Here is an 11,390-nt window from a genome sequence, read left to right on the forward strand (position 1 = left end):
GTGTATACTGCATATTGCTTAATATTTTGTAAAAAAAAAAAAAAAAAGTGTGTAAAACAGTATGCAGCAATAAACGTGAAAATGTCAAATAAATTTGCATGAATATAAAACTAAGTTAAATTTGATTTAAACCATTAAAATCATCTTATGGAAGAATTCAGAGTAATTATTGGAATCATTGGAATTATTGGAATTGTAATTATATCTTATGGAAGAATTCAGAGTAATTACAGCATGATGTTCAGCAAGAGATTCTGCAAGATCATGAGTGATTTTAAGTCAAAAGGTTTATTTATGTTGTCAGAACAAAGACAATCCATCAGTCTGTGATTGACAGGTGATAATCTGAAATATTGACATGAGATCACATCACAAATATATCATCCTCTCTGCTGCTGAAACTATGAATCAGTGCTCAACAAAAACAATATTACAACCTTTACATCTCAAACTTCAAACCTTTATAACTAAAAACACTGCAAATGGAATTTAAACCCATAATTCGAGTCAATTTAAACAGACTTTAGTTCAAAATCGGAATTTGTACTTAATTTTAAAAGTATACACGTTCACTGTGCCGTTGTCCACTTTTTTAGTGGCTTATATAAAGTAAACAGGAAAACCAATTATGCAAAAAAAAAAAAAAAAAAAAAGAAAGAAAAAAAAGCCCTATTACAAAAATATTGCTATTGTACAACCACATAAACACGAATCACACTCACCGAAGCGCTTGATCCGGTCATAAGAATTGTCCCAGACAACTCAACCTCGCAAAAGAACAAAATCAACAAGACAATTCACATGCAAACATCAAATCACACAAAACTAGGACTCACACATGCACATTTATGATTTACTAAACAGACAAATACCACATTCAACCAAAAGACAAAAGCTGCCTTCAGAATAAAGCAAATCCCGGGAAAATCTACACGCAAAAGGTCAATCTGCATTAAATTATACATTTTATAAGATGAAGAGCTTATCAAACAGTGTCCTCATGAACTTCAGAGCCCTTTATAATCAAACCTACCGGTACTCTACCAAAATGCTTTAATATATTCCACTAAAATGACATTATATCATTATAATCCTTTCACATGACTATACATATACTTCGTCTGACGTACTGAAGTGGAGTTATGACTCTAAAACACCAAACGCTATAAAACGATCACAAATGATCACCAGAGAAGAACAACTCCAGTAAGAAAATATTATTTCTAGACCTGGACTAGAAGGAATCCTAGTAGGAATAAACAACAACAACAAAATTATAGTGCTTTTTTTTTTTTAAATATCAAAGATTAATATTTAAGATGAGGCTGGAAAGGATATGAATTTTTACACACATGCACAGGAAAAACAACATAAAAAAATAAGACAAGTGAATTCTTAGGGGACTATATTTATATATATATTTATAATAACTAGGCATTTACTGTACCAGGATCAGATATCAATGCAAATAAATACAGAACGTCTCCTGTAACAGCGATAAAGATCACACAAGCCTACACACACAATGCTTTAAAAGATGCAGAACTTCACGAACACGAGAGAATCGGTGACATGATGAACATTTGTACGGAAAGGGTGGATATAATTGTGATTAGAAATATTGATATCACGACTGTGAAAAGTTTTTCTGTAAATCCTCTCGGTCGCCATGCGAGCGATGGCGGATTGATTATCGCGCAGCATGCATAACCAACATATGCAACATAACCTGACCCTAAATACACACGGTAACTAGCACGTAATCACTCACCTGAGAAATAGTCCATAAAACCTGTCAGTTTATATTCAAACTCTATCCAGTACGACATCCTAAAACCTTCAAAACGACATTAGATTTACAATAAATTCCAATAAACATGAAACCAAAGAGATTAAAGGTGACTTATTTCTATTAATAAATTAAATGGCAGCGCTCGGAGCCTCCCGAGCAAATCTGGATTCAAAAGCGAAGCGATGTGGAACCGGTTTTCCGTTCGCACTCGGATCTGTCTATCAAAACTCCAGAGGGCCGAGGTCGCTGAAGTCGCAGTCGAACAGCTCGCTGACGCCCTCGTGATCCTCCAGGCCGAAGTGATAGTCCTGGCTGTGTGGCGGAGACAGGCAGATGAAGCTGTCCAGCGGGAGGCCGATAGCGTCCGCCGCACCGCCGCGCTCCAGCAGGAAGTCAGACGAACCCAGAGGAGACAAGTCGAAATCTGGCATCTCGCAAATACCAGAAAACGAGTCCAGAAATGACTCTGAAATGAATGATTGAAGAAACGAGAAGTTAAAATCATGGGGAAAAAATTATTTTGGTTCATTTATTAAAAAGTGAAATTAATTATTTTATTACATTTTTCACATTTTTGTGTGTGTGTATATATATATATTATATATATATAAAATTTTTCACATAAATGTAAAATATAAAATCACAAATGTTATATTTAAATTTAATATTTATGCCTAAGGTTTGCATTTAAAAATCACATTTATATTTAATATTTCAAAATACCTTTAATAAGTAAATTTGGAATTTACATTTAAAATTATTTCACATAAATGTCTAAATGTAAATCAGAAATTTTATATTGGAATTAACATTTACGGCTAAAGATTTTAATTTAATATCACATTTTTATATTTAATATTCTAAAATACTTAAATATGTAAAATTTGGAAAATAATTTCACGTAAATGTAAATTATTTCACAAATGTTATATTGTTATTTAACATTTATGATTAAGATTTACTTTCAATACTTCAAACATTTATATTTACAACCTTTAATTTTTATAAGTTTTATATTTGGACTTTACATGTAAGATTTATATTTAAAATGTACATTTAGATTTAATGTTAGCATTTCTATATAAATATTTAGATTCATATTCACAGTTTTTTCCCTAAATATGTATAATATATTATAAAATGTTTAAAAATGATACATTTGGAAAATCTAACACTTGGTGAAATACAGTAAATCAGGCAAAATTGCTATTTGTTGTGCTAAAGTGACAAACAAGACAATGATTACCCGAGTCTGTACCCAAAGGCAGAGGGGAGGAGCTAGGCAGAGTAGCCGGCGTTGATGATGCCACTTCCTGTGAGACAAGATCAGACTGCGGGGGGCTCTGACAGGACGATTTCGCTGGACTACAATCAGTGACGGGACTACAGACCCCAGAACTGTCCTCTGGACACAGAAACACGTCGATCGGGCCTTTGGAGCTCTTGAGAGAAATCTGGTAACCCTGAAATACAGACAGAGGACGAATTTAACACATATAAAGAGACAGATACATTTTAAAATCTTAAACTCAAGCACTGAAAATATCTCATATAACAGACAATGCAGACATAAAATGTACAACACGTTATTAAAAAATAAAAGAAAAGAAATGACTCTGAAAGACAGTAAAAAAATTAGTAATAACTAATAAAATTAGCAAAATTTCCCTCTTTTGCACCTTACTTTTACGTCAGGAGTCAGATTTCATTTATCATGAGAGTGAGGAGCTGACTGACAAGACGATGGCAGAAGATTTGGTTTCAAAGTGAAATGTAAAAGCACCTATTTGGCAATATTTTGAATTTAAACCCAGTGCTAATAGGGAACCTGCAAGGAATTAGTTGTGTTTTTCTAGTTACTGTGTTTTTCATTATAATAATAATAATAATAATGAACACACCATTCAACCAGCCTCCCCAAAATTGGCGCTAATTGGGCTAATATAAATGCGCACGCCGGCACAGGCATTCTGGTGCGGAGCCGAGCGAGCTTTTTTAATTAATGAACTAAAACCGCTCCGCGTTAGTGGACACGCACCACTGCGCATTTTACTTCCACTTTTGAATTAGTGCCAATTCGGGGGCGGTGGGTGGAATGGTGTCATTCATTAAAAGAGTCATTCATTCATTTGATTTGTTCAAACAGCTGAATCATTCAGGAATGAAGTAAATGACTCTCTTTATTAATGAGTCATTGAATCATTTACTTACTCGATTGATTCGCTCAAAACAGTTCTGCTCTGGTTTTATAGGTAATATTTTAGTAAAAACAGACAATATTGTGTCTAAAATATAACACAATATTAAAATGAATATTTATTGAACTGTAGTATCAGAATCACATTTGCACTCATGCCATTCGGTCCAAAAACAGCACTCATGTGATATTGCTTAACTATCATGATATAAATATGAGACAAAAACTCATACAGAGGCATTTTTGCCCCAATATATTGAACTAAGTTATTAAATTGATGCATTAAATCGACAGCCCTAACACACACACATTTCATATACTGTATATACAGAAAGTTTTATTTAAGAGCAATAGAAGTCTATAATATATCCTCATTTACACAAATAAATCAAGTGTGTCTGTGTTTGCTCACCTCACTGGGTTCAGACACCTGCATCTGCGTCTCTGGTGGAGCTCGAATCACCATGATGATCTGGTCCGGAGGGTTGACTGTATTACGCAGGTCCTGGCATCTAACATACCCAAGCTTGACTTTGCATTAAAGATCACAGTATCCACAAATTAAACATGTTAGTCTACTTGAGCTGCTCAGATTCCCATTTTCCGTTCTCAGGTCTAATTTCATCTCCAAAACCACTTAAATCTATGAAGAAAGTCTATAATAAAAAGCTAAAGGACATTTTGAGAAGATCTATCTACACATACACATTGACATGAAGGATATTTTTTGTTGTGTGTGTCCTCTGTGAGGAGCCGTAGTTGTAAGCTGCATTTGTTAATGAGCTCGTCGAGTTTCTCCTCAGCCTCCGTCAGCTCGGACACTTCCTTCTGCAGCTCCTGAAACCTGGCCACGGACGCCCCGTCGATACGATTCCCCCTGAGAACATCACGCAGAACATGACACACATGCAGATAAACATCTATATAGTCACCTGTGAATAAATCAATATCACTCTAAAGAACCTACAGCCACTGAATGTTGTTCTTAGACTTCTTGGAGATCAGATGAATTCCCTCCAGGACGTTGGTGATGTCGTAGATGCGGCGTTTCTGGACGTCCAGCACCTGAGAGGCCCAGTTCAGGTCGACCACGCCGTCCGGAGACTGAGCCAGAAGGTCCAGGAAGCGTTTGGTGGTCAGATTCAGAGACGTGTCGTAGCGGGATTTCTCCGTAGCTAGTTTAGGGACTAAAACAAATACTTTTATTCAATAAGGATGCATTAAATTAATCAAAAGTGACACTAATAACATTTATAATGTTACAAAAGATTCTACTTCAAAAAAAAAAAAAAAAAGCTGTTCTTTATGGAGGCTTGTTTCCACCACGAAATAAAAAAAAAGATAATTATATTCTGACAATTCTCACAATTCTTTTATATATTCAGAATTATGAGATATAAAGTCAGAATTGCAATTCTGACTTTATAACTTGCAGTTCTGACTTTATAACTCGCAATTCTGACTTTATATCTCGCAATTCTGACTTTATATCTCGCAATTCTGACTTTATATCTCGCAATTCTGACTTTATATCTCATAATTCTGACTTTATATCTCATAATTCTGACTTTATAACTCGCAATTCTGACTTTATAACTCGCAATTCTGACTTTATAACTCGCAATTCTGACTTTATATCTCATAATTCTGACTTTATATCTCATAATTCTGACTTTATAACTCGCAATTCTGACTTTATAACTCGCAATTCTGACTTTATATCTCATAATTCTGACTTTATATCTCATAATTCTGACTTTATAACTCGCAATTCTGACTTTATAACTCGCAATTCTGACTTTATATCTCATAATTCTGACTTTATATCTCATAATTCTGACTTTATAACTCGCAATTCTGACTTTATAACTCGCAATTCTGACTTTATATCTCATAATTCTGACTTTATATCTCATAATTCTGACTTTATAACTCGCAATTCTGACTTTATAACTCGCAGTTCTGACTTTATAACTCGCAGTTCTGACTTTATAACTCGCAGTTCTGACTTTATATCACGCAGTTCTGACTTTATATCTCATAATTCTGACTTTATAACTCATAATTCTGACTTTATAACTCGCAATTCTGACTTTATAACTCGCAGTTCTGACTTTATATCACGCAGTTCTGACTTTATATCACGCAGTTCTGACTTTATATCACGCAGTTCTGACTTTATATCTCGCAGTTCTGACTTTATAACTCGCAATTCTGCCTTTATAACTCGCAATACTGACTTTATAACTCGCAGTTCTGACTTTATATCACGCAGTTCTGACTTTATAACTCGCAATTCTGCCTTTATAACTCGCAATTCTGCCTTTATAACTCGCAATACTGACTTTATAACTCACAATTCTGACTTTATAACTCGCAATTCTGACTTTATATCACGCAGTTCTGACTTTATATCTCGCAGCTCTGACTTTATAACTCGCAGTTCTGACTTTATATCTCATAATTCTGACTTTATAACTCATAATTCTGACTTTATAACTCGCAATTCTGACTTTATAACTCGCAGTTCTGACTTTATATCACGCAGTTCTGACTTTATATCACGCAGTTCTGACTTTATATCACGCAGTTCTGACTTTATATCACGCAGTTCTGACTTTATATCTCGCAGTTCTGACTTTATATCACGCAGTTCTGACTTTATATCTCGCAGTTCTGACTTTATATCACGCAGTTCTGACTTTATATCTCGCAGTTCTGACTTTATATCTCGCAGTTCTGACTTTATATCACGCAGTTCTGACTTTATATCTCGCAGTTCTGACTTTATATCTCATAATTCTGACTTTATATCTCATAATTCTGACTTTATAACTCGCAATTCTGACTTTATAACTCGCAATTCTGACTTTATAACTCGCAATTCTGACTTTATATCTCATAATTCTGACTTTATAACTCATAATTCTGACTTTATAACTCGCAATTCTGACTTTATAACTCGCAGTTCTGACTTTATATCACGCAGTTCTGACTTTATATCACGCAATTCTGACTTTATAACTCGCAGTTCTGACTTTATATCACGCAGTTCTGACTTTATATCACGCAGTTCTGACTTTATATCACGCAGTTCTGACTTTATATCTCGCAGTTCTGACTTTATAACTCGCAGTTCTGACTTTATATCTCGCAGTTCTGACTTTATATCACGCAGTTCTGACTTTATATCACGCAGTTCTGACTTTATAACTCGCAATTCTGACTTTATATCTCGCAATTCTGACTTTATATCTCGCAATTCTGACTTTATATCTCGCAATTCTGACTTTATATCTCATAATTCTGACTTTATCTCATAATTCTGACTTTATAACTCGCAATTCTGACTTTATAACTCGCAATTCTGACTTTATAACTCGCAATTCTGACTTTATATCTCATAATTCTGACTTTATATCTCATAATTCTGACTTTATAACTCGCAATTCTGACTTTATAACTCGCAATTCTGACTTTATAACTCGCAGTTCTGACTTTATAACTCGCAATTCTGACTTTATAACTCGCAGTTCTGACTTTATAACTCGCAGTTCTGACTTTATATCACGCAGTTCTGACTTTATATCTCGCAGTTCTGACTTTATAACTCGCAGTTCTGACTTTATATCTCATAATTCTGACTTTATAACTCATAATTCTGACTTTATAACTCGCAATTCTGACTTTATATCACGCAGTTCTGACTTTATAACTCGCAGTTCTGACTTTATAACTCGCAGTTCTGACTTTATATCAAGCAATTCTGACTTTATGTCAAGCAATTCTGACTTTATATCAAGCAATTCTGACTTTATGTCAAGCAATTCTGACTTTATGTCACGCAATTCTGACTTTATAACTCGCAGTTCTGACTTTATAACTCGCAATTCTGACTTTATATTAAGCAATTCTGACTTTATATCTCGCAATTCTGACTTTATAACTCGCAGTTCTGACTTTATATCACGCAGTTCTGACTTTATATCACGCAGTTCTGACTTTATAACTCGCAATTCTGCCTTTATAACTCGCAATTCTGCCTTTATAACTCGCAATACTGACTTTATAACTCACAATTCTGACTTTATAACTCGCAATTCTGACTTTATATCACGCAATTCTGACTTTATGTCACGCAATTCTGACTTTATAACTCGCAATTCCGTCTTTAAAAAGTCCATAGTTCTTTGGAACTTTCCATTTATTATAGTATCCTGAAAAAAATCAGCACAACTGTTTGCAACATTGATAATAATCAGAAATGTTTCTTGAGCATCAAATCATCATATTAGAATGATTTCTGAAGGATCATGTGACACTGAAGACTGGAGTAATGATGCTGAAAATTCAGCTTTCGTCACAGGAATAAATTACAGTTTACTATATATATTCAAATAGAATACAGCTATTTTAAATTGTAATAATATTTCACAATATTACTGTTTTTTCTATATAAATAAATGCAGCAGAATAGACTTCAAGAACGTTTTGAAATCTTACCGACCCCAAATGTTTGAATGCTAATGTATCTATTTATATTCAGCAGTTTTTCACTTGTACCTCTGGGCGGTGCGGGTGTAGCCGGAGGTGCGGGCCCGTGTGAAGCAGATCGGGAGGTGCAGATGTACTGATGATCACTGTCTAAATCCAACTTCCTCTTTACCTAAAGTCAAAAAACACAAAGAAAGCAGAGCTCATGACCCTGTAGTGCAATCAACAAATCAATCCAACAATGCATGTGTCATAAAACAATAATGTTACATTAATAACAACATAAAACCATAAAATCAAGCTGTAATTGACTTATGCTGAAGGTCATGAACCACTCCTTCAGGAATTTGAGCCTCAACATTTGGGTTACCAGGTCAGATCTTTGAGCCACATTATGGAATGGAATTTCCAAAGGTGAAAATTCCAAAATGGAATGCTAAGATCTGAGGTGGAACCCCAAAGGCTGTAGTTCACCAGAGGCCAAAGCCATACCGGCGGTCTGCCCAGAGTGGGTCTCCTGTGGTCGGGAAGGGTTGTGGTGGTGGTGGCGGTGTGATGTGGGGTGGCAAACAGAAGGATGTCCCCCGCAGCAGTGCTGGCCGTGGCCGTGCCGGGCGTGGAGATGATGACGATTTGATGATCTTCACTAAGATCAATACTGCCATTGTTCAAGAGAGACTCAAAATCAGCCAGCAGATCCTCCGAGGTCTGACCCGATATAAAACTTTCAGACATATCGTGCTAAAACAGCAGGGGTTACTTGGTCTCTGGGTTTATTTTCAGTCCTGATGGCCTTCAGTGCATGGAAACGGGCTGCTTTTCAAATTGCACGCAGAAGAGTTGGAAAAACCATGTTCTGACAGGTTTCTGAGAAGTGCACACTGAGAAGCATGTTAAAAACAGGCCTTGACTGAACATATGGGTGAGACTCCCAAACCACAGCCTGGCCAGAATGTAGGTCAACTTCAGTTTGCAAAACAAAAAAGATCAACTTTACTTTAGCAAAAGTAAAAAATAAGACCATGCATGTTATTTATAAACATTTCAGATGTTTTTCACATGCATGATGAGTTTAGTTGTGAATCCTTTGTTTAAGGAAGTGCTTTTGAAAATGGCAGCAAAACATAACAAATAAAGTCCACTATAAATAACAACATCACAAACAAATTGCAATGCAATTTTAACTTTTAAAGTGCATAAAACATGAAATGATTAAGTATAATCAACAAATGATTGATATTGTTGCGATATTTTCAAGAGAAACTGAGTTTGTTCTCACATGTGCATTGGTAAACGTGTTAGAAAGGTGTAATTAATATGGTAAACATGCTGTAGATGAAGTAAATATAACCGTTTAACCCGATTCAGATGCAGAACAAAGCCAAAGTCCGGTTTCTTTTCTCATCTGACACTTTAATCCAAAATATCCTTCGCTTTTGTCCTTTTTAATGACTCCATCCAGGAAGTATTGTCATTAACTCCAGATAATGCTTAGATCCTCGCTCATTTAATGCATAAATCCATTGAAACAGAGGGAAGGTGCGGCCCGACGGTCTCTGCGCGCGACGCAGCCGGAATCACTTTTGTTGTTGTTGTTTTTTTGTGTTCCAGCTGATCGGAACCTGCTCTAAGGTTTTACGCGCCAAATCTTTTTTGCCGCGAAACTGGCACGTGCCAGCGTGCCGCCCACTGATTGGCTGAGAAGTTGCGTCCTTCGCGCCTGGCGTCAGAATTCCCAGGCCGTTGGTTGGCTGGAGCGGCTGTCACTCAAAGTCAACGGCGTCCTGTTTTCTCTCTCTTTGAGTTATTTTGTTTTAAAAATAAGAGTTGTTTGAATGGAAAACTACATTTTCACGCTCGTCTTTTGATTTGTTGTTTTTTTTTAGTAAGTAATGGTGATGAATAAACAATGTCGCTATGAAAATAACTTCGATCCGTTAGAAATGTCATTATTTGTATAGAAATAAAAGAATCTTGTTTGTGCTCAGTAAGCTATTGTTTAATCGTTTAATAAAGCTTAAAAAAATATATAATTTTAGACAAATTATTGGAATAGCTCCAAGATTTAAATAGAACAAATTAGTTGCTTTAGACTAATTAAATCTATATTAATCTATTCTGCCTTTATTGTATTTTATTACTTTATTCTATATTTTATGTGGGTCATTGGCAAGTAAGTTTTTTAAAAGTGTAAGAAAACAAACAAAATGGAGATGTAATTAATTTTGAAGTTTTATTAAGTGTTAATAATGAGATTTCGTGGTTTTTATAATCAGTTAACACTGCTTTTGTCATTTTTTACAAGATGGACGAAATTTTCCACCAACAAAGTCATTCGGTTTAACCAAAATTTCAGTTTCACCGAATGACACTTTTGGTTATACCGAATGACAATATTTTCAAACAATGCTAACAGGCTGATATCTAGCAAAAGGACAATCAAATATTTTATATTTAGTACAGGTTTTTAAAATATTACAACATTTTCCATGTTTTATAGCGGTTGTACCAAATGACCTGATGTTTCGGGACATGCGTATGAGCAAGTGAAAACATGAATTTTTCAAATAGTTAATTTGCTTCATGACCATGTGGTCCTTTGCAGGTGTCTGAATGATGCCACATCCTGTCACATGATTTTGACCGCATGACTATTGGTTACTCCAAATGACATCAAAGAAATTCATTGAAATTCATAACAAAGCAACGACTTCTACACATAATTTTAATACCGTTTATATGATGTTATAAAATCATGCCAGAATAAAAAATTTATACATTTATTACATTTTTAGATATTTTAATCACAAATGAAATGGCTGCATTGGCCTTTGGACGGTTAAACCGAATGACCTTTTGACGCTTCAAAATCTTTAAAATACCTTTATATGTATCAAAATATAATTA

At 35.0% G+C, this 11,390-nt stretch overlaps 1 protein-coding gene across 1 annotated transcript; it reads right to left on the reverse strand.

Annotated features, from left to right (window-relative positions):
- Nucleotides 1–269: 269 nt before the first annotated feature.
- On the reverse strand, nucleotides 270–10,152 carry e2f1 (E2F transcription factor 1). The gene is made up of 7 exons (XM_048178865.1): nucleotides 8,976–10,152; nucleotides 8,553–8,655; nucleotides 4,957–5,176; nucleotides 4,714–4,866; nucleotides 4,402–4,516; nucleotides 3,039–3,255; nucleotides 270–2,258 (listed from the first exon to the last, which is right to left on the reverse strand). Exons 1-7 carry the CDS (start codon nucleotides 9,216–9,218, stop codon nucleotides 2,014–2,016), a joined length of 1,296 nt encoding a protein of 431 aa, XP_048034822.1. The 5' UTR covers nucleotides 9,219–10,152; the 3' UTR covers nucleotides 270–2,013.
- Nucleotides 10,153–11,390: the final 1,238 nt, after the last annotated feature.

The sequence above is a fragment of the Megalobrama amblycephala genome, linkage group LG24 (genome assembly GCF_018812025.1).
Source record: "Megalobrama amblycephala isolate DHTTF-2021 linkage group LG24, ASM1881202v1, whole genome shotgun sequence".
Lineage (NCBI taxonomy): Eukaryota > Metazoa > Chordata > Actinopteri > Cypriniformes > Xenocyprididae > Megalobrama > Megalobrama amblycephala.